The sequence below is a fragment of the Cupressus sempervirens genome, chromosome 3 (assembly GCF_028749045.1).
Source record: "Cupressus sempervirens isolate cs-2001-9-10 chromosome 3, ASM2874904v1, whole genome shotgun sequence".
NCBI lineage: Eukaryota > Viridiplantae > Streptophyta > Pinopsida > Cupressales > Cupressaceae > Cupressus > Cupressus sempervirens.
In genome coordinates, this window is record NC_143120.1 from 352873560 (window position 1) to 352898351 (window position 24792).

Below are 24792 nucleotides of genomic sequence, written 5' to 3' on the forward strand. Positions count from 1 at the left end.
TTATCAACGTTATTTCAATTTATATAAGAACATAAATTATAACATATTGAAAGCAATTTCTAAATTATTGATTGTTCTAAACTACATATATATAAGCTATAGGAATCCTTGTATATGTACGTACATGATTTAGGAGGGAAAAAATATATAAAAGCCTAACTATTTAAATTAAAAGCATAAAACAAATACCAAATTTCATTAGAATCTATCAATACATAAAACAAATACCAAATTTCATGGGAATCTATCAATATTTTTAAATTTTCAAGGATAACTGCAAGTCTATATATAACCAGTCTAAATATTTTTAAAAATATTCAATTTTTACATTATTTTAATAAAATAAAAAATTAAATTGTAAATTTCTTGCAACTTTCCCAAAAAAAAAAAAAAAAAAAAACTCATATATCTACCATAATATCATGGAAATTTTATTAAAATAAAACTTAATTTAGTAGTGTGCCAAACTGAAGATATAATACATCTCTTACATTTAAAACATATGGAACCATGTCAAAGCTATAAATGTTTTCCAACCAGCTTATAATACAGTCATAACAAGGAAGCAACAATAATCGCTTTGGTTTCGACTCACACCTCGGTATCCTTCATTTGGAATCAAACTAAATATCCACACATAGAATCCAAATTAATGGTGCGGGCAATTCTGAGTTCTGTGTCACAAGGGAACAACTAAACAAATATATAATACTGAAAGCTGTTGAAATTTTCTGTCAAATTGTTTTGTCTACATTGTTCCCGGAAAACGGTGTATTGCACCAAAACTCCTTCAAATGATGATATAACAGTTGTAGTAGTTTCGCTATCATACTACAATCCCTTTGTATCATATGCATCATGGCTACTACTAATGAGATATTAGTGCGAATTCAGATGACGGTATGTTCAACCACCTTTCTTTGATGAGGAATTAGCATTCGAGGAGAATCTTCTGCTGATTTTTGACGTAGCTCGCGATATTTTACCTTCAAATGAAGAAGCTGGGGGAAATTAAAGATTCCCATGTGCCAGCAAACTCGAAAAAAAAATCTGCTGTGCAATAGGACATGGAGAAGTGAGGGTTTTAACGCTTAGCAGTTGAGCACATGTAGTGGTGACCTTTCTGCACTTCCGTGCCCACTATCTACATCCGTCTGCAGCCTTGGCTTGGCTGTGCAAAGCATGTTTTCGACTTGTTTTTCATTCAATGCTCTATCTTTCTTAGTTCCGTCCAGAGAAACCCTTTCCTGAGTCGATTGCCGGAATTCTTCAATCTGGCCTACAAGCACCTGGTTCTTCCTGCATCACGAAGATCATATAATTAGAACGCTGTCCGTGTAAACACAACGTACAGAAATAACTAAAAAGTATGGTGCATCGCCCTGATAAAAAGAGAGGCACTTTCTCAAATACTACCTTTCTGCCATTTCCAGTTTCTTCTTCAGCCTTAATTGATCTCTGCAAACAAATAAGAGCAGCATTAACTAGATCAGAAAACAAGAGTAGAGATATGAAACGACACAAACTTCACTTCAATATCCTATCGTGCTTAACTATTTGCTTCAGCTCTTTATTTGAAATCCCTTTGTGGTTTATTATTTGATTTGGTAGGTAACAACCAGGCAAGATACGGCCGGTTAATGAGCCTAACCGAGTTCATCCAGGTGTGGATATGTCGAAGGGTCAGAAGTGGGTATCTGTATGATGGACTAAATAGTGAATACTTGAACAACATTTCTGAAAATCACTAATTAGAAACTAGAATAATCAATATTAAATTTAAATTGTTGAATCAGCAAATGGAAGATTTCTATTATCTCATCAATTCATGAAGATTATAATGAGTAGCGTGATATCAAAACAATGTCAATATGTAGCTATGTTACCCCAAGTTCCTAAGATGAGGAGATGGGCAATGGAAAAACAAGTTTCCAAGATGGATTTTTTTCTCTGAGCAGGGGACGACAGTGGGAACACCTATACAAAAAACAGGAAAAATTTAAAACATATAGGGAAATCTGAAATATTCATATAAAAACGTGAATAGAGCATGCTTATATAAATTATAAATAATTTAAATTTAGAGTTCACATGAGGTAGAGATCAAACAAATTAACAAAACTGAAACATTAATTTTCTAGGACAACCAAGGGAAAGGTTCAAGGGAGTTTCCAAGTTTCTGGGACGTCCCAGAATTTGGAACAGGTCAAATTCTGCCGGAAACACATCTGCGGATAATACAAATATGTAGTAAAGGAAAGCATCTAATCATGCCACATGAGGTCAGGCCTCCTGGCAATCTCCTCATCATTAGAATTACTGGACTCGTCATGGCCAAGATCCTCCAAAAAAACACCAACTGGCCCCACACCTATAGCCCTGCACAATAATGTTTCTTTAAATAGCTCAATGCAAAAGAAGGTCACCGCTAAGGGACGCCCATACATCCTTGAAACAGTAGAACAATGCCAGTGTCCCCCTCGATATTTTGAGATTGTTGAGAGGTCCCTGTGTCCTAGCAGCTAACAAGTAGCACTACGAAACTTGGGAACAACATCCACAAGTCCAAGGGACGCCCATGCTTCGAGAGTGCCTGGGTCTAGGGTGGGACACTTCCCTGTCGAAGGAGAACTATTGGGTTCAAATGATCCCATACACATTGTGTTGGGAATGAAGTGGTCAATCTTCTATCCAAGTGGGTGACCTCTAGTTGGGTGGACAATAATCATTTGTTTAAGAGGTTTGGAGATTTAAATCTCAATATGCCACCAATGATAGTTGCAATGATTTTTTGGTATTGATGATATAAAGAAGAGTGCAGCAGACTCCATGCAATTATACCACATTTATTTCTAACAACATGCCAATATTTAAGAAGAACTCAGTAGATGGATGGCCATTGTTTTGTTAATTAAAGTTGCAAGAACGAAGAGGCAAGATTCATGTTCATGGCAGAGAGGCAACAATTGGCCTTCTTGGGCAAGGTGGTAGAGAATAGATTGAAGGGTGTATTTAAAATTCATGACTTCATTTTTATATAGATAGTCGATCTGCTGGTGGGAGAAAAGTTCATGAAGAGCAACTAATAAGACCGTGTGAATGTTGAAGTGATGTCCATGTTACTTATGTGCTGTTTGGAACTGGGATCCATGGTAGAAGTTGAATGGGTCATGCAAGAATGTGTAGAGGAATGGCTTCCTGGGTTGCCTTCTTTGTTGGCTGCGGTGGTTCTGAGTAGGAGTTTTATGTTGGATGAAGAGAAGTCAAGTGTTTGGTGTGCCACGGGTGACAGGTTTTGTCCCTTTATTATTTGGGGGTGCAGTGGAGCCAATTGAGGAATGTAGAACTGAAGAACCAATCAGTAGAGAAACTTTGCTGCAATTTATGCATGAAAGGGAGATAATGGCATGCATGGAAGCAGAGGCACAAAAGAGAGGACCAGCAAGCTGGTGTTTGATGAGACAAACTTCTAATTCAATGGTCCAAGGAAAAACCAGCACACACAAGGAAGAATATGTTGAATAATCCAAAAAAACTGAGAGGGAGGGTGAATCACTTAATATAAAATATTCTTCTTAATCTCAATTGATACGGCAGAATCTCAATTCAATTGGATAAATAAAACAGATATTAACATGAAAGCACATAAGAACACCATACACAATGAATGTGTGATTTTACATGGAAAACCCGAGAAGGGAAAAAACACAAAGAATGCTAATTCTAAATAATGAAACACCAGTTGATGTGATTCTCACAAAAGGTGGCTCACTGCCAAATTTTCTCACTGCCAGGATTTCTCACTGCCTAAAATAAGGTTCACTTACAAAAGAAGAATAATGAAAAGGAAATCCACCACTAAAATAATTGTTGCCAACTGCAATAACAAAAGAACCCTACAGTCTGCTACATCCAGTAACACACTTTCATAGTCTGCTACCATCCAACAAAATCATCTTTTATTACACCATACATTGCCTTCATAATCTTCTAAGTCGGCCAATCAAAATTTAAATTAGGTGATCACAACACATTCCCATGATGGAAAGGAATAAATGTAAATGTAACTTAAATTTTATATTTGTATAATCATTCCGCCTCCTGAGCTAAAAAATGACTAGGTTTTGAAGTGACCGAGTTTATGGCAGATATGCCCAAGATGGGTCGGAATATGACCCTCTTTGGTCATTAATGCCCAACATCACCCAAATTATGCCCCTCCGTAAATCTATTGGTGTCACTAAACTTTGTTTAAGAACTTGCAAATTTTCAATCAAGATTAGTGAGGGATGACTGAATTGCCAACCCTCTTTGAGCATTTTTTGCCCAAACTTTGTTGATTTGTTGGTTTTTACTAAAAACTTTGGTGCATTTGAATTTGTTTGGAACTCAGCAAATTTGGTGTGAAAGTGACTTAAAAAATGAATTTTGGTGGGTTTGTGGACTTTGAGATTTTTTGTTGCAGTTTAGGATTGCTCAAAACAGGTTGGAATCTGACAATTTTGGGGGCATTAATGCCCAAAATCACGAGAATTCCACCCTTCAACTTTAACTCAAATTCTTTAACGTCAGCTTGCAGTCATTGACACTTGGCAAAATTGATGAAAATGATTTGAAAAGATGAAATTTTGATTGGTTCTTTTTGGACTTTTGAAATTTGAAGTTGCTGGCTGCGAATGCCCAAAACAAATCAGAATCCGACCTTTTCTGGGCATTTGGGCCCAAATTTCCCAAATTTTTGACCGTTCAATTTGGCTCAGATCACTAGTAGTAGTGCCTTACAGATCTGCCTTCAACATTGACGAATTTGGTGATAAAACAACTTGGATAATGAAAATTTTGGTAAGTTGAGGACTTGGAGAAATTTCAGGTTGTGCTGGGATTGCCCAAAACAGGTCAGAATCCGACCTGGTTATAGTATTAATATTTATCATGGAATCTGAAATGTGGGTCAAATTGAGGGAATTGATCAGAGTTTGAGCTGAACAATCTGATTGGAGAAGTTGACAAGGGCAGATTCAAATTTGATGTTTAATGAGATTGCCCAAGAAGGGTTAGAATACGACCCTCCTTGGACATTAATGCCCAAATATCAGGAATTTCCAACCACCTTAAGCGACCAAATTCTATTAGTAGGTGCATTTTCATTGCCAAAAGGGGGATGTTGTGAGGATTTTGTTTGCAAATTGAACATTTTGATGGCGAGTTGGAGTATTAGTTTTAGAGGTATTGTCCAAGAAGGTTAGGAATCCAACCCTCAGTGGGCATTGTTTGCCCTGAGTATGTCCATTTCCGCCCAGCATTTGAACATAGGGCAGTCAGCCTTGAAGAAGGAATTCAAGCTTTAAACAAATGCCATGTGAGGATGAATTGAATCAAATTCTAATTAAATTGTATTGGCTAAAGATGCAGGCTGGCCCTGCCTAGGAAGATGTCTCTTTACACCCCGAATCACTTATAAATAAAGGGTTCGAATCATTAATTTAAACAAGGTAAAACAGAAAGAGCTCTGCTATTAGCAATGAGCCATCTCCATCCTAGGCAGTGAATTGTTCCTTGGCTGACAGCAACAGTCACCTTCAGATTAGCAGCATATTTTGAAGAGGATGTGAATTTCTTCTATGAGCAGCGATCTCCTTATCAGTAAAGGCAATGAATTAGTTACCAAGTGTCAGAAAACTGTATCTTTGCTAGGTGTCAGTCATCATAGAGGGGGCAGTTGAAGTGAATTCCAGGCATGTTTATCACCAATGACCTAATTTGCTGATTCGGATTTGGGTTTGGATTCGGGCATGTGAATCACATGGATTCATGAAAAAAAATCCCAATATGATTTGTGTGTGTGTCTGCATTATTTATACAAAAAAATAAGAGAAATATACATAATTCTAACACTAAATCATTTTTAATGAAGTTGGCCCCATTTAAACACCCTTTGGCCGGTGGATCCTCACGGATTCAAGCAGATCCATGCTGGATTCGTCCCAATCCGGGCAGGGTTCGAGTTTTTACCCTGTGGACCCGGACGGATCCACGGGCTGGGGATACCTTCGGGTCCACAGGATAAAAACATAGACCCTGCCCAGATCTGGACAAATCCAGGCACAGATCGAAATTTGGATCTGGCCTCTAGGGTACGAATCCGGCAACTTAGAAACATACTTGTTTGTTTTCCATGTTTCAGTATGATTCTATCTCAAAATTTGCATAGAGATGGAAATATATAGCCTCTAGCTTAAGTAAATTATTTACTAATCCATCCTTATATTTCAGATTTGCTCCATTTTGTTTATCAATTTTACAAAGTTTAATACAGTTTTTCCTCCTTTTCTGCAAGGTTAATTTTGAAAGGGAGACATGGAAGGCAAGATGTAGGACAAGAAGATTCAAGCATGATCAAATTCAACCTCGGGGCTCCAAAGAAGGAAGATTCAGCTCAAATTGTCAATTGTCTTCCAACTACATGAAGGAGAATCTAAAGAAAGATCAAAATTTCAAGTTCAAAAATGAGAATTGAAAATACAACACCAGCTGTTGGAAGGTAAATTCAATTCAAGCCATGAGAATAATTTGGAAATGGAAGCAACTTGAAAACGTGAAGCATCTCATTCACCTTCAAGAGCCAAAAGTTTTGGAAGAAGTAATCGAAGTTAGAAGGATTAAGAATCAAGATCTTCATTGAAAATTATTTTCTAACAATCAAGCAAGAAATATTTACAATCCTAGAAAACTCATTCCACAAATCAAGATTCAGAGTGTGTATTCTTAAATAGATCTACAAGATATGGGTGATGAGGTGGCATCCAATTGTTCCCTCCAAACAAAAAATTCAAGATTCAAACACAAGCAATCAAATCATGCCAAATCTCCTATTTTTCCCACCGGCTGTCATAATCATTTTCATATTGGCCCATGAGCTAGTGTCCTCATTTAATTGGTTGTAAATTTGGAAACTTTGATTAGGGTCTGTGGGGATGAATCTTGGTACTTGATCTCCAATCAATTTTGGCCCTTCATTGTAATTGTACATCTATGAAAAGTCAAGGCCTTCTCGTTCATAAAGTTAGTAGTGGTGGAGCTAGAAGCTAGAGAGTTCTTTAATGCTTTTGAAATAATTAATAATTCATTGTTGGTTTTTCATGGTGGATTACTTGATATTGCTTTGAAATGTTGCATGGTTTCCTTAATCTTTCACTTGCTTTACTTGAACAAATCTCGGCCACTACCCTCTTGTTGATGGTAAGAGTGTCTTGTGTGGTAAGCAGATGATTAAAAGCACTTAAGTTCAATTGATATCAAATCTTTAGTTTGCATCCATTTGATGGGATTGAAGAGGAGATGTCAATGTGAAAGCTATTTAGGCGTTCCTTGGAAGCTTGCACTAGATGGGTGAAGTCATTGATTAAACTAGATCTAGTAGAGTGAAAATGCATCTATGATTCTTTGCATTCATAGTTAAGAGTAGAAGTAGAAGTAAGTTTAAGCAGAAATTTGAAGATCATAGCTATATTTCATTGCAAATTCTGAAGCTAAATCTTTAGAAGTGCAAGAAGTTGATATCCATTGAGTGAATAGCGTAAGTCCTAATTAACAGAAAATCACATTATTTCACTAGGCTAGTATCCACAATTAAAGGAACCTTGAAGTCGTTTCATGATCTTACTTTGCAAGGTTAGCATGAGAGACAACCTTATACCAACAGAGGATTGAATGTTTAGTGTTTCACTCCAAAACTTCGAGTGTTTGATTTTGCATGTTGTAGTGGAACAAAACTCATATCAACAGTTGCCAAGGTTGGGTTGTGTCCAACTGTCAGGTGTTAGGGTGATGTATGGATCGGGGTTTTCAGCATATTGTCTCAATTTACTGTAAGGGTGGTGATTGATTATGATAGATGGATAGTAAATTACTTTATGTAAATTTTATAGTGCTATTAATAAAACATACCTTTTTCACCAAGCAAAAAAAATCAACCAGGCAATGACTGATGATTTTCTCAATGCAACAATTGGGATTGATACAAGTAAATATTCGAAAGATCAGTAAATTTATTTGATCATATTTATAATTTCATTTATAGATGAAAGAATAATTAAATTAGTATAATAGAAATAATAGTAAGACAAAATTCCTCTATCATAGTAAATCCAACAAGACTGTAACATATCTTTGTGAAGAGTAAGGACAATTGGCGAAATCCAATGAAGACCTAGAGAACTACATAAAACTTTTCTGGAGCTGTACTGCCTAATTTTAATTCCTGTTGCAAAGGACATAAAAATTTCTCAAATAGACTAGTTTTCTGTTCTGATCTTAATATAGAGTTCCTCATGAAAGAATAATAACATTGTGCCAGGATGCTGGGGGTGGATAACATTAATCTGCCCCTTATGAACTATAGTAGGAAGAATCCTTTTACAGCCTGCTTTGCACAGTGTGTGTTTCTTTTCTTTGGGCAGATGCATTTCCTGGGTTGCAAGTACCTCTCTGACAACATAATGGAAAATGCAAAAACACATCATTTGCTGGAGTTTCAGAAGACAATAAAGCATTGACATCATGTGTGCTTTAGAAAATCATATTGTACATTCCCTTCAGAAAGGGATCATATATTTTAAATTGTGTATTGGTTAACCTCTCAATGGCCTCAGCTACATGTGTTTCATTATTGACTTCGTTTTGATGCAGAAAAGCATGAAATATGGGTCAGTTTCAATGAAAAGATATAATTTAAACAAAATTCAAAGCTACAAAACCTGGGTGAATTCCTACTAGATGATAAATAAATAAATAAGTCGTTTAAATTTGAATATTTCTGGTAACAACAGAATAAGTTTATCGAATCAATATTTGCATTACTCTATAATTCATCATCGGGATGAATATTAATTGAGATAAATTGTAAAACCACAAACTTCAGAAGCAGAAAGAGGAGTAAACATTTCAGAACACACTAGTAATCCATCTACAGGATGAGGAAAAATTAATATATGAAACATTTCCATGATCTATTATTAGAATGTGGAAAAATGAGATAGATTGCAGAAACAAACAATTCTAAAAACCTTCTCTCCCCACCTTTTTAATCTGTTTGGTTCTGGAATCTAGCTTACTTTTCCTTATGTGATGATGGACCAGTCTAAAGTGTTGGTTCAAAAAAATCATGCAGATGTCACCAGAAGCATTCAAATTTAGTTCTGATGTTTCTTGAAACTATCATGTCTATACATTTATAATACCATTCAACAGGCAAAAAGAAATACTTTTATATAAACTGACAAGGAAAATGGTAAAGATTCAGCAGTTCCTCGAACACATTATTTATTATAAAAGAAAACATTGTCCCTGTTTTGTTTAGCACAGCTCAGTGTTCAATGGCCCTAACATCATTGTTTTATCCTTGAGCGAAGAATGATCCTTTGTGTTCTCTTTATGTTGACTACGTTATGGCAATTACAGTTGTAACCTATTAAGCCATAAATATTGCTTGTTTTAAGCTATTTGCAAGTAGTATAGTTACAATATGAGATATTTTGAAACACTAACTTTAAATTCTTAATTGATGATAATCAAATCGTGTTATTATATTATATCATGACAATTGTTGTACCTTGTGATGGTTCTAATAAACTTATTGTGGATAGTATAAAGTCACTTTGAGGTGTCTTACAGAAGACCAATTTAAAATTTAGCAAATGAAAAGTACATGGGGGATGATAATAGCATTGTATCAAATATAACATAAACAACTAGTTGTTGAGCTCGATGTAACTATATCATTTTAAAATGTAGAATGCAATAGGAAGAATACACGAAGCAATGAGTGGCAAGAGAAGCAACGGTAGGGCTTTTGTTCCCTGTAATAATGGTGAGGGAGAGGGAGAAGACAGCGATGAAGCAAATGATGGGGTGTCTAGAGGAGCCGTTTGTGCTTCTCATCCTCTAGTTTTAGGTGTAGCAGTGTTCTTCTCTGTTGGGGTTGAGGGACTTTTTTGGGTGTCCTTTTCTGGTGGTTGTTGAGGGTTGTGCTCTATTTTGTACAGGGTTTTGGGTTGTTTCTTTGTGCCCTATTGTGGTTGTTCTGGAGTGTGTGGTGAGTGGCTCCTCTTCTCTCCCTTTGGCTACTATTTTTGGAGATTTTATCTTGCTTCTATGTGGTGGGTGTCTCTCTTGTGTTTTTTGGCTTTTCTTCTCTTGTAGACAATAGTACATGGGGTTTCCTTTAGTCTAGCTACCCTTTTGAGGTGGGGTTTTCTCTTCATGCCTCATTGGTGGCAAAGGTCCTTCTTGCTCTATTTCAATGTTTCTTGCTTCTTGTTGAGGTAAGCACCTTTTGAGATGGAGGCTCGGCTTATGGAGGTGGTTTGCTACTAGTGAAAAGGTATTGTTGATAGTTGCAGAAGGTCCTTTCCCTCTTATGTTGGTGCGTTTGGAGGCAAGATTGTATTTCTCTTTTCCTAGGTTGGCTTGGTTTGGCTTTATTCATTGGCTCGTTGTTCTTCTAGGTGTTTATGTTTCCTTTTCTTTGCAGCTTTATGAAAGATCCCTGATGGATCTCTGCTGCAAATCTGCTGTAGATTTATTTTATTTTGTTTTTTCTTGTTTATTAATGTTTTCTTGTAAAACTAGACAGAAATACAGAAGAGTTTGTTTGTTTTTGTGTTTTTGATGATTATTCAACATAGAAATGAGAAGTAGCAAATGGCAAGAAAAGAGTCTGAAAATAAATAACAATATGCAATAAAGTCAGAGTTGATACAAATCGTACCAGGCAGATCTCTGAATTATAGAGCCAAATAAAAGATCCAGTACATTTCCTCTAACAATGACGCCAAAATTGGCTGATGAAAACGGGCTGATAAGATACAAGAATCTGCTACTGAGTAACCGATTTTCCTATGTATCCAAGTGCTGCAAATGACAGAGTACGGGTGCAAGAAATGGCAGCGTACGGCTGCTAGAATTCACCTCCCATACGCCAAAGAACATGCCCAACAAAACAAATTGTAGGCCCAAGCTGAAGTGGCGTCTACCTTCCTCCTGAATACTGTTGAAACTACTGACAAACCAATACCCAATGCTGCTGAGGGCTACGTCCCAGCCAGCAATTACCCTAGGGTTTGCATCCCAGAATGCAAATCGCTCAAGCAGAGCAAATCTGAAAAGAAGTGTTTGAAAAATATGCATCATCATGAGAAATGGCGTCCATCTTCTTATAACCCCTTGCAAAGTAATTTGAACCCTAAAGTGACCCCCAATTGGCGTTGGCTATAAAAAATGAATTAAATCTTATTTTAAAGTGACCATGTCACTAGAAAATGACCTTTTCCAACATAGTAATAAATCCGTTCACCGAATTGCCCTGAGACCAAAGAGGAAGATTTAGAGAATTTCAAGACCTTTCCAACGAGCTCTCATAACATGGGATACGCATCCAGATGAGGCCAAAATTCCCTTATTACTCCAAAATAGCTATTAACTTAGCCTTATTTAAATATTAAACGCTAACTTAGGAAATATTAAAAATATAACTCAAATAGCCACAAACTGCCCAACTGACATCACAAACCATAAAATCATCCTGTCACCTGTCTGTGACTGAAGTCAGAAATCAAGGATCCACTGGCAGTCTCATCCCTAAAATCTAGGGATGCTCCTAAAATTTAGGAAACAAGCCCTATCCCTTTGAAATTGAACCCAAAGGGTCATCTCATGGAAACCCAACCCTGAGCATGATCATACCTCCTAAAAAGTAGGAATGAACCCCATAAATGTAGGAACTGCCTCCTAAAAACAAGGAACGTCACCCAACTGATCAATACCCACCAGAAAACCAAGTCCCCAACACTGAATAACCATACTGGGTCTCTATCCAACCTTGTCAGCCTACAAGACCCCATAATAAGCTGACTCACATGTCTCTGTTAGACTGAGCTAGAGTGGGGACATGACAGTCCTCCCCTCTCGGAGATGCTTGCCCACAAGCAACTATAATGCAGGATGTTGTAAAATGCTCTCACCCTCCCAGGTGGCATCCTCTATGGGAAGATCTCTCCATCGAACCAAATACTCTCGAATCACCCAGCTTCTCAGCCGTCGTTCCCTCACCTCAAGAATCTCATCAGGGACAAAAATCAATTTACCTTCCTCATCCATAGGAGGTAATTCAGGTGAAATTGTAATATGTTGTCCAAGGGCCTTTTTCAAGCAAGATACATGAAATACATTATGAACTTTGCTGCCATGTGGTAACTCAACCTCATATGCAACCTCTCCCACTCGCCTGAGTATCCTGTATGGACCATAAAAACATGGTTTTAGCTTCTCAGCCCCCCCCCCTTTTAGGCTGCTCTGCCGATATGGTTGTAAACGTAGAAAGACCATATCATCCACCTCAAATGCCCTCTCAATCCTGTGCCTATCAGCATACATCTTTTGCTGATTTTGGGCCTGCTGCAAATTCTCCCTAAGAGATCTCATGACATCCTGGTTCTCTTGTAACCAATCATGAGCCAAGGGAACTCTACTGTCACCAAATGCCAAATCAGTGAAAGATAATGCCTCATATCCATAGAGAACTCTGAAAGGCGTCATGCAAATGGACATATGATGCGTAGTATTATAACAATACTCGCCCAAATGCAGCCAACGCACCCATGCTTTTTGCTGCCTTGACACATAGTTATGCAAATATCCCTCAACCCATTTGTTAACTATTTCTGTCTGCCCATCCGTTTGAGGGTGGTAACTAGTACTAGGTGTTAACAAAGTACCAGCTAGTGTAAAAAGTTTCTGCCAGAAGGAACTTATGAATCTGTTGTCCCTATCACTCACAATGGTCTTGGGAAGACCATGAAGTCTAAACACCTCCCTAAAGAACAACTCAGCCACCTGCGATGCTGTAAAATCTAATGCAATGGGAAAGAAGTGGACATACTTCGTTAGCCTATCCGCAACAACATAGATGCAATCTTTCCCCTAAACCCGAGGAAGACCTGTAATGAAATCCATGGAGATCCCTGTCCACTTCTGTTCCGGTATAGGCAAGGGCTGCAATAATCCCGCTGGGTAGGTATGCTCCGACTTGTTCTGCTGACAAGTCATACACTCACGGACATGGCGTAAAACATCATCTTTGAGACCCTTCCAAGAGAATCTCTCACGTACCGCCCTGTAAGTCTTACCATATCCTGGGTATCTAGCTGTAGGAATATCATGGAGAACATGCAAAATTTGTTCCTTCAACTGAGAACCCAGAACAAGGTAAACCCTGTCTTTATAGTAGATAATATCATCTACCACACTGTATCTGTCATCCACTATCAATCCCTCCATAATCTCACAAGCATGCTGATCTTTGGAATATTCAACTAAAAGTTGAGCCTTCCAATCTGCTGAAATCTCGCTCAATGAACATAGGGCAGCCAATGAAGGTTTCCTAGAGAGTGCATCAGCCACAATATTATTCTTCCCCTTTATGAATTCGATATCAAAGTCATAAGCCTGAATTTTGCTAACCCATTTTTGTTGTCAATCATTGAGCTCTGTTTGATTTAGGAAATACTTCATACTGTTATGGTCTGTTCTCACCATAAATTTACTGCCAACAAGATATTGTCTGAACTTGGCTAATGCATGCATAATAGCCAACATTTCCTTATCATAGGTAGAGTACAACTTTTCATTGTTTTGCAACTTCCTGCTCTCATAGGCAATGGGGTGTCTATTCTGCATCAACATCGCTCCTATACCCGAACCCGACGCATCATACTCCAGGACAAATGGCTGCGAGAAATCAGGTAGTGCCAAAACGGGGCAAGTACTCATAACCTCCTTGAGTCTATCAAAGACCCCCTATGCTTGTTCTGTCCATCTGAACGATCCTTTCTTTGTGAGATCTGTCAAAGGTGCTGCCAGCTGTGAGAAACCCTTCACAAATCTTCTATAATAAGCACACAATCCAAGGAACCCTCGTAACTCAGTAATGTTCCGAGGAACAGGCCAATTCTGAATCGTCTGAATCTTCTCTTCATGCACCTTCACCCCCTCAGCACTGATCACATGACCCAAATATAACACCTCCCCCAATCCAAACTCACATTTGGAAAGCTTAGCAAATAGAGACTAACTCTCCATTATGCTAAGTACCTCCTCGAGATGTCTGGGATGGTCCTCCTAAGTACTGCTGTAAATCAATATGTCATCAAAAAACACTAGAACCAATTTCCTCAACTGCTTGTTGAAGATATGATTCATACAGGACTGGAAAGCAGCTGGTGCATTGGTAAGGCCAAAAGGCATTACCAGAAACTCATGCCCATAGTGACAACGGAAGGCGGTTTTGTGTACATCCTCTGCTCGTACACTTATCTGATGATAACCTGAACGAAGATCAATCTTAGAGAAGTAGACAGCCCCATGTAACTCATCTAACAACCCATCAATGCGTGGACTGGGATATCTGTTTTTTATTGTCTTCTTGTTCAAAGCTCTATAGTCTACACACATCCGTAAAGTCCCATCCTTCTTCTTAACAAGCACTATAGAAGAAGCAAAGGGGCTGGAACTAGGTCAAATGAAACCCATGTCCAATAGCTCATGAATAGTCTTCTCAATTTCATCCTTATAGGCTCTAGGATGACGGTATCGGGTAGTAATCACTGGCTTCACTCCATCCTCCAACTCTATACCATGCTCAAACCCTCTATTTGGTGGAACTCCAGGAGGTATATCACCAAACACTCTACTGTGACGATCCATCACTGACTGAATGTCCACATGAAATACACGGCCATCCTGAGATATGGGTGTTTTGGATTTAACCAAACAGTGTGTAGCCCAAAGCACATCATTATGCCTAAGGATGGTCTCCATCCTGCAAGAAGTCGCCTCCCTGGGTCCACCATCTGACGCTGCCCTCAAAGTCACCTTCTGCCCGCCAAAAAGAAACTCTAACTACATACGATGGTGATCAATAATGTAATGCCCAATACCCTTTAACCACTGCATGCCCAAAACCACATCATAATCTTCTACGAGAAGCACATAGAAGTCATCAGTCAAAGTATAATCTCCCATCTGAATACTAAGCTGTGGAATCCGCTTGGTACAACCCAAAATGGCACCATCAGCCACCTTCACTCCAAAACCACCAAACTCCTCGTACTGCAAGCCACGCCTCTCAACTAAGTTTTGATCAATAAAGTTATGCGTAGCACCTGTGTCTACCAAACTGGTGATCCGCTTACCCTTAAGTGTACCTTTCAACCGGAAGGCATGAAACTTAGGATAACTGGAGAGGGTAGCCATAGCTACTTTAGCTGATGCCACAGGCTCAGCGGTGTCTAACTCCAACTGTGTCGGAAACTGCTCAACATCCTTTGTATTATCCTCAATATCAGTATCAAGAACCTCCTCATCCCCTAACTCAGAAGTCACCTCAATCAAATGAACCTTTCCTTTACCCATGCAACGGTGTCCTGGTTCCCATGGTTCTTTGCAGGAAAAACACAACTTTTTCCTCCTCAATTCATTCCTCGTCTCCTGATTCATCCAAGGAGTTTTAGATGAGGTCCCTCCTTTGTTCTGTGTCGTATTGGCCTTCTGTGCAGGCCGTGAATCTCTAAATGGTTTCTTATCTGCCTGATAAGAAGTGGGAACAGTATCCAATCTCAATGTCACATCAATAGCCTCTTTAAGAGTAGCTGGTTGGAAAGCACGTACCAATCCTTTTAGTCTATCCTGCAAACCCTCAATGAACAACATCACACTACGTTTCTGGTGCATCTCCAGTACCATAATTGCAATATGTTGGAACTCATTAATATAGGCTTCTGCATGACCAATTTGTTTAAGGTGAGCCAACTCCCTGTAATAAAGTTCTGTATCCTTACGGTCAAATCGTGCAATGAGTCGCTCGATGAACTCAGCATAGGAGTGAACTAAGGCGTGATCCTGGGTGACAAATCTATGGTGCCGCCAATCATAGGCAATCCCCTCTAAATGCAACATAGCAAACTGAATAGCCTCACGCTCAGGCATGGGCCTCAATGAAAGGTATATGTGCAGCTTGTGGACCCAAGCTCGTGCACTAGTGTCTCCTGAGCCATTATATGGGGCCAATGTAATCTTCCCAGTAGCTCTATTGAGGTCATAATTTTGCTGCTGTTGTGGTAGTCTATTACCACGATCTCCCCTGAACCTGGTTGTATCTCTACGCTATGCACAATACTGGGGAAGAGGGAAGACGTCCCTAACCTCAGGAGGTAGAGCTCTCCACTCAGCTGTGACCGCCAAAACTGACTCCTGAAACCCCACTTCTGGTGGTTCCACCTGCGTTGGCCATTCACCTGGTATGAATTGGGGAAGCAACGGCCTATTCGTAGTAGGTGTACGATGGCAATGCCTCCTACTGGAATGAAGGGAGCTCACAACTGAAGAATGGGACTGATGGTTGCGCTAACTACTAGCCACTGAAACTGATCTACTTTGCCTGCCTCTGTGTCCACCCATCTCCAAACACTCCAAGGTATCATGTAACCTATCTAGAGCCTGAGCGATCCTGGGCTGAGTAGTGAATAGGGTCCGCACCATCTCTCTTTCTTCTGCCTCTGTAGGCATGCCGTCGCCAGCAGCACCCTATGCCTCACCCATAGCTGGTATCTGTGCATCTCTGGCAGCCTCTGCTTGCCACTGGTTTCTCCTACACTCGTAGAATCTGTGTATTTCTCCACCAGGATGCATAGATTTGTATTCAATCCACCAACTAGTGACTACCCAGACGCTGAAATGATTTATCAAAAACTTTTATCCAATACCCAGATGCCAAAATCTATTTTGACAATTTCTCACAAACCCTACAGGCTAGCAGGATGTAAGCTCTGATACCACTGAAAGATCCCTGATGGATCTCTGCTGCAAATCTGCTGTAGATTTATTTTATTTTGTTTTTTCCTGTTTATTAATGTTTTCTTGTAGAACTAGACGGAAATGCAAAAGAGTTTGTTTGTTTTTGTGTTTTTGATGATTATTCAACATAGAAATGAGAAGTAGCAAATGGCAAGAAAAGAGTCTGAAAATAAATAACAATATGCAGTAAAGTCAGAGTTGATACAAATCGTACCAGGCAGATCTCTGAATTATAGAGCCAAATAAAAGATCCAGTACATTTCCTCTAACAATGACGCCACAACTGGCTGATGAAAACGGGCTGATAAGATGCAAGAATCTGCTGTTGAGTAACCGATTTTTCTATGTATCCAAGTGCTGCAAATGACAGAGTACGGATGCAAGTACGGGTGCAAGAAATGGCAGCGTACGGCTGCTAGAATTCACCTCCCATACGCCAAAGAACATGCCCAACAAAACAAATTGTAGGCCCAAGCTGAAGTGGCGTCTACCTTCCTCCTGAATACTGTTGAAACTACTGACAAACCAATACCCAATGCTGCTAAGGGTTACGTCCTAGCCAGCAATTACCCTGGGGTTTGCGTCCCAGAACGCAAATCGCTCAAGCAGAGCAAATCTGAAAAGAAGAATTTGAAAAATATGCATCATCATGAGAAATGGCGTCCATCTCCTTATAACCCCTTGCAAAGCAATTCGAACCCTAAAGTGACCCCCAATTGGCATTGGCTATAAAAAATGAATTAAATCTTATTTTAAAGTGACCATGTCACTAGAAAATGACCTTTTCCACCATAGTAATAAATCCGTTCACCAAATTGCCCTGAGACCAAAGAGGAAGATTTAGAGAATTTCAAGACCTTTCCAACGAGCTATCATAACATGGGATACACATCCAGATGAGGCCAAAATTCTCTTATTACTCCAAAATAGCTATTAATTTAGCCTTATTTAAATATTAAACGCTAACTTAGGAAATATTAAAAGTATAACCCAAATAGCCACAAACTACCCAACTGACATCACAAACCATAAAATCATCCTGTCACTTGTCTGTGACAGAAGTTGGAAATCAAGGATCCACTGGCAGTCTCATCCCTAAAATCTAGGGATGCTCCTAAAATTTAGGAAACAAGCCCTATCCCTCTGAAACTGAACCCAAAGGGTCATCTCATGGAAACCCAACCCTGGGCATGATCATACCTCCTAAAAAGTAGGAATGAGCCCCATAAATGTAGGAACTGCCTCCTAAAAACAAGGAACGTCACCCAACTGATCAATACCCACCAGAAAACCAAGTCCCCAACACTGAATAACCATACTGGGTCTCTATCCAACCTTGTCAGCCTACAAGACCCCATAATAAGCTGACTCACATGTCTCTGTTAGACTGAGCTAGAGTGGGGACATGACACTTTAGGTTGTTGCCTTTCTCTAGTTTCTCTGTGAATGTTGCTTCCTCTCTAGCTGTGCGGGTTTTGGCATGCTGCAATGGTCTAGCTATTTTGTTGTTGGTAGTTTTGGTGTTGTTGTTTGTATTGGTTTCTTCATCTTCTCCCCAATATTTCAGCCTATCATGTCTGATGGATCAGGTTCTCCTTAGTTGGCTTGTTTTTGGCTTCTTTGTTCCTTCTTCTCCTTAGCTTTGCATAAGGCATTCATAGATCCTTCTTTTGATGTGCTCTCCCTTTTCGTGCATGGGATTTTAGGGACTCCGTGGTTGTTCTTTTTGGTTGTTGTTGGTACTATTTCTCCAACTTTTTCGATAAATCTGTCCTCTCATGTTTTTGTGCTGATTGGTTCCATGGTTGTCTTGTGTTCTTGTTTGAGATTGTTGGGTGCCTTCTCTTCCCAAGCATTTGTTTGTGGTTTGCATTGGTTCCTTCTTCCAATGCTCCTGCATCTTGTTGTTTGGTGGTTTCTGGTTTCTTAGCTCCTTTGTTTTTGGGTCACTTTGGTTTTGGCTCCTTTTAAAAGCCTTTTGAATTAACCTCTTATGAGTTCTTTTCCACATGTCGTTTCAACTTGATGTTCCTTCTATGATCTTGTTGTTTCTTTATTGTTCGGGTTTAGGCCCTTTCCCACTTTATCTAATCAAAACAATATCGTTTTAAGACAAGAGTGTCACCTCCTTGTATAATGTAACATTGTCCACAATAATTCTGAACAAGTAGACATTGAGCCAATCGAATGGCGTACCTTTGTAATCGAATGCCTCTAGTGTTTTTGGCTATCATGAGCATCAATCAACTGTTGTTCTTGCTTAAGGCTCTTTCAACTTTTTAGATATTATTTAGTTTTTATGAGGCTTATCAAAACATGTTGGTAATTATAATGTGTAATATCACTGAATCATATTAGTTGTAAGACATCACATAAAACCATATACACAATTGTAGCATTACAAAGATGATGACAATTGTCCTCATGATATGATACACAAAAATTTGTTTCATATTGATGAGATCTTATTTATCATCTATGTATGGAATTCAGAATCTGACTATCTACCATTGTAAGACTATTTTCTAAGGCATGTCATTAAGATGGAGAATATTTTGTTGTTCACTTATGTATAAAGGTGGTTGATGGTTGGAACACTTGCATGCACAATTAGTTTCGCAACCTTGTTCTTTGTAATGTGTCATATTAGTAGCATCTTGAATTCAATCATTGAGAAAAACAATAAGTAGATTTGTCTTGTTTTTGTATAGGTGTTCCCACTGCCGTCCCCTACTCAGAGAAAAAAATCCATCTTGGAAACTTGTTTTTCCATTCCCCATCCCCTCATCTCAGGAACTTGGGGTAACATAGCTACATATTGACATTGTTTTGATATCATGCTACTCATTATAATCATCTTCATGAATTGATGAGAAAATAGAAATCTTCCATTTGGTGATTCAACAATTTAAATTTAATATTGATTATTCTAATTTCTAATTAGTGATTTTCAGAAATGTTGTTCAAGTATTCACTATTTAGTCCATCATACAGACACCCACTTCTGACCCTTTGACATATCCACACCTGGATGAACTCGGTTAGGCTCATTAACCAGCCGTATCTTGCCTGGTTGTTACCTACAAATCAAATAATAAACCACAAGGGGATTTCAAACAAAGAGTTGAAGCAAATAGTTAAGCATGATAGGATATTGGAGTGAAGTTTGTGTCGCTTCATTTATAGCATCTTCCTTCATTAATCTCATCCTTGGTTTGTTGGCAAAGTTTTTTTCCAAGGTTGAGAATTCCAGAGGCATATTCTTTATGTATGAGAAAAACATTATGTCTAAAAAATTTTAAGTATATCTTAACCTGGAAAAGTGCAATTTTTTTCCTTAAAGCAGCGCTGATATAGTAATGTGCAGTGATCATATTATGAAAGTCATTGATCCATTCATTAAGAACAGGTGTGTCCATATATAGGTGTGTCCATTCATGAAGCTCCTCTCCTTGGGAAGATATATTAAGAAGCTGAGAAATGCATTTGAAGAGAGCATGGGGATAAGGGTTTATAATAGACTTAAATTTGGAGATATGCAAATGAGAAGATAAAATGAACAATCATTAAAGAAATATGGAATGCATAATTGTAAGAAGAGTTTATTGCAAAATTGTTGGGAGAGTATATGCCTATGCAAATTGAGATGTAAAGTATATGTACACTTAAATGAGAAGCATAAAGAAAAAGCATAGTCTTAAGATGTGAATCAAGAAAGAATTAATGGAGAAGAAAAAATAAGGAGTTGACTCTTTCAAAAGATAAATGTTATGAAGGATTGTGACTCTTCCAAAGGGTGGTAATTATGAAGGGTTGTGCCCATTGCAAAGGTGTACACATAGTGAATAGATGTGACAATACCTCATATTGGAAGACATCCAAGGGAGGTCCAAGGGAGATCAATTTGGGAAATAATATATTATAATAATATATTTGTTTCTGGATTTGATTGTGTAGAAATTTTTACCATCAACGTTTCGAATCACACTACGTGATCCATCATCAGGATGAAAAGAGAGCAAGAGATTTTAGAATAATATATTATTCTAAAATGCAATGGTGAAGAGTGATGGCTCAATTCTTAGAAAAAGTTGGTGACCTTTTCACCTATAGTGTATTAGAAAAAATTGTTCAAAGCATCCAAGGATCACTTACCTATCATCACTTACTAATACCTCAAGTCAGCACACACTCAATCATCATTCATCGCTCTAGGATTTCCACATTCATTCAATCATCACTCTTTAATATATCAAATCAACAAGTCGAAAGAAATCATTCGATCATCCATCAAACATCAATTAGGAATCAAGCAAACAGACCTTTAATACATCAGATTCAGATTTATTATGCCAAACAGCTAATAGTAATAGCATCAATTACTATCTTTGTGGTATATGTTTAGCCTATGCACTATACATTACTGTTATCATATAATTGTTTATATATATAAATGTGAACATAAATTTGTTTTTTACGTCACAAGCAATCATATGGAGAAGGGAGAAATTATGAAATAACTTAATAAGCTTCCCCACTTTGCCAAAGATCTCTTTACACACACACACACACGATGGCAGAATTACAGCAGACCCTCTTGAAGAATAATACTAACAGTTCCTTTAATTAAGCTACAAAAGCATCAATTACTTTTTTCCTATAAGTTTACAACTCACGCAACATTTGGCCTAAAGCCAAAACTATAAATTCAAATTGAGTAAACAATTGTCTGGGGAATTAAGAGACATATCAATTGAAAAAAATCACCAAATTAATTATCAGTGGTTTCAAAGAAAACTAACCAAACCACTTGGCTCTCTTTAACAGCAATACTCGCAAATAAATTCTTGGTTGTCTCCAATGTCATGCTAGTAATTCTCCAGTGCTGCAGATAAAATAAACAACCTAGTAGACTATTTACTGCTTTGTTTTCCTCCCTTTCCTGTTTAGTTTTTTATGTGACCCAATTGGTACACCTTTCGGCTACTAGTTTGATACACAAGCTAATACTAATCAAACACAGATGTACCACAGTATTGAACGCAAGGCCCTATTTCTCTTCCCCAACTAGCAATTGTCATTATAACTCTCACATTAATCTGAGACTAACAGGACATCACTCACAGTTTAAAGATCATTTAACAGTTCAGCACCTCTCCAATATCAAAGGAAACGGAAAGTTCTAAAATATGTTACAAATTTAGTTTCTAATAAGAATGAATGAGCTCCATGCACATAACTTTTGAAACTTCTCATCACTAAAGGAAACACAGTAATGCCTTGAGATAGGCTGCTTGGCCATCCATCATGAATTTGCTCATTTGCTAATTGTGCCCCAATCTAATGTGTAGCAGCTCATGACAATCCAAAGAAAAGCACATCTCGTTTCCCAGCATTCTGACAATTCATTTACCTTTTCAAATTACCACCATTCAACAAGTTCTATCATTCTTTCCTTAGACTTTGTACAACACATTGCAAATTCTTTAGATTTTTTTATCAAATTTCAGCCGCTATCTATGTCATTTGTTGATGCATTGCCAGTATTCAAAGTTCTCAAAAAATCACTACCAACACTTCCAAAAGCATCATGAAACATTGAAGTTTATTCCTAAAGTTTCCTTGTGATACAGACCACTGTTGATAACTTCCTTCAGACCTGACCTGAGCACATCTCACAGTGTCGAAGATAGTGTATTCATTGTACAACATGACAAGACTTTGTAGACAAATGTGGAGCCAAACCAAAAACTGAGTTTCTTCTACTCAATAACTTGTCCCTCATCTGAACAAAACGTGCAGTTTATATTCCTTTCACACTTGTAAGTGCCCAGGCTTCTTGTCTTCTTTCCCTTGTTAAGACAAAGTAGTCTCTTTTAAATTTAAATATATTTCTTTTGCCGTTTGTTATTCTAAAATGCAAAATAGGAATCATATCTAATTTCCGTTTATTAAAAGTTAGTGGGAATTAAAACTTAATAAACTTAATAATTTGTTTTTGCTAATTGGGGGGAACATTACAAATTATAAGGTCATCACCCAAGTAGGCCACCCCTAGTAGATAACCAATGTGCTTGCCTCTAGGGCCAAGAGGGTGAGTGCCCGCTCTTGGGCTAAATAGCATAGTTATCTCTCCCAACTCTACAATGATTAACTATCGACTTAAAAGGATGATAAATGAATACGAATAAGTGAAAGTAAATACAAACGCCCTACAGAGTAGACTGCCCTGAGTGGGCTTCCAATGAGCCTACCATTAGGACCAAGAGGGTTAGTGTCCACTCTCTAGCTTAGTGCATGTAAGGCTCTCAGAAAAACTATCATGCTTCCTCTTCCAAGCCAAATTGTGATTGAATACAAGGTAGTAATATGCATATGGTCTAAAACAACGTTACAAGACTCGATGTCTGAACTCAACAAGGACTCAAGAAAGACTCGAAAATTTGAAAACCCAAGAAATTCAAATATTTTAAAGATTTAAAACTTTTTTCGTGCATCAGTAGTCAATTAACACAAAGATACAATAATTTAGATAAATAGAAGCTACTTTGCACACATGCACAAGTTTACATTGATCACATAAGTATCAATACGAATTTCTAAAGAAAATTACTTAGACTGAAATTATAAAAGGTATAGATTATTTATTATCACTATGTTGAGCATTGTGTTCATGTTGAAGACTATTGGTGATATCTCCCTTGAAGTGGCATAGCATTATTAAGTCTTTACAACAAAAATCATATTATATTCTTCTACCATGCAAGTTATGTAAATAAGAAAGGGATATATCTTACAAAGATTATGCCATGTTAAGAATGAGGTACTCTGGTGTTGGCAATCGTGGTTATTTCAATGATGACCTCAAAAAGAAGTCGAGCAAGGAAAATATGTCTCTGTTTGATGGATCTAGACCGATTTATGTACAAGCATGGGTAATGAAAGTCGATATCTACTTCCAACTCGATCCGATGCCCGAAGAGAAAGCAATTAAATTTGTTGCACTCCACCTGGAAGAAGTGGTGCATGAATGGTGGCATCATGGTATGGTTACTCTCGGACATGACTACATAAACACTTTGATCGGTTTAATGGCAAAGACCCAAAACTCAATTTTAAAAAATTGGCGCAGCTAACGCAAACTAGGTCAATTAACTATTGCATCACTAAATTTCAAAGACTCTCTGTACTAGTTACAGACATCTCAGAGGGACAACAAATCGTGCTATTCATAGATGGTCTAACAACGCCATTGAAGGAATAGGTAAAGGAGTTCAATCCCAACCCCTTTTATGGGGCAACCAAAAAATCTTAAAGCATGGTATCATCCCAGCCTCTTCTCAAAGCTATTCACACACCAAACCGCCATTGGCTCCAAAGGAAAAAGACAACAAACCCCCTCTAAAGAAGCCATCGTTAGATGAAGTTGCGAAACAAGAACTTAGGAGGAGAAAACTTTGTTTCACCTGTAAGGAATCATGGGAAGGTGGTCATGTCAAACGACAAGTGAGATCAAGAGTATTCGGTACTCGAAGGGGATAGTCGACAAGTTTCTAAGGAGGTTAGCTTAAACAATACAGAGCGGACATTTCACCGATACGACAAGGAGGTACCATCGCTCATGTTGGTAGTCTGATGTGCAAGGTTTCTAAGGTATGCAAAAGTCTCCAAGGACAAACAGTCATATTCATGTTGTACAACAAGGCTACACATTATTTCATAAACTCATCACTCGTGAAGTAAAGAGGTTTACCTACCTCTGCACATGTGGGATTCCAAGTGAAGATGGCAAGAGGAACTCTCTTGTCATGCACCCATCTGGTCCCACCATAGATGGAAAACTCACTCAACAAAAACTCACCAATCCCACTAAAAAACTCGGGA

General features: G+C 38.2%; 1 protein-coding gene across 2 annotated transcripts in view; it reads right to left on the bottom strand.

Moving 5' to 3' along the window:
- Positions 1–410: 410 nt before the first annotated feature.
- The window catches only part of LOC149566437 (uncharacterized), a 40486-nt gene continuing 16104 nt past the window's right edge, over positions 411–24792 (bottom strand). For both annotated transcript variants that reach the window (XM_089819793.1, XM_089819792.1), the window contains exons 3-4: positions 1417–1458; positions 411–1299 (exon numbers count right to left, since the gene is read on the bottom strand). In XM_089819793.1, coding sequence (XP_089675919.1) covers positions 1092–1299; positions 1417–1458 — 250 coding nt within the window. In that variant the 3' untranslated portion in view covers positions 411–1091. The remainder of the gene's footprint in view (positions 1300–1416; positions 1459–24792) is intronic.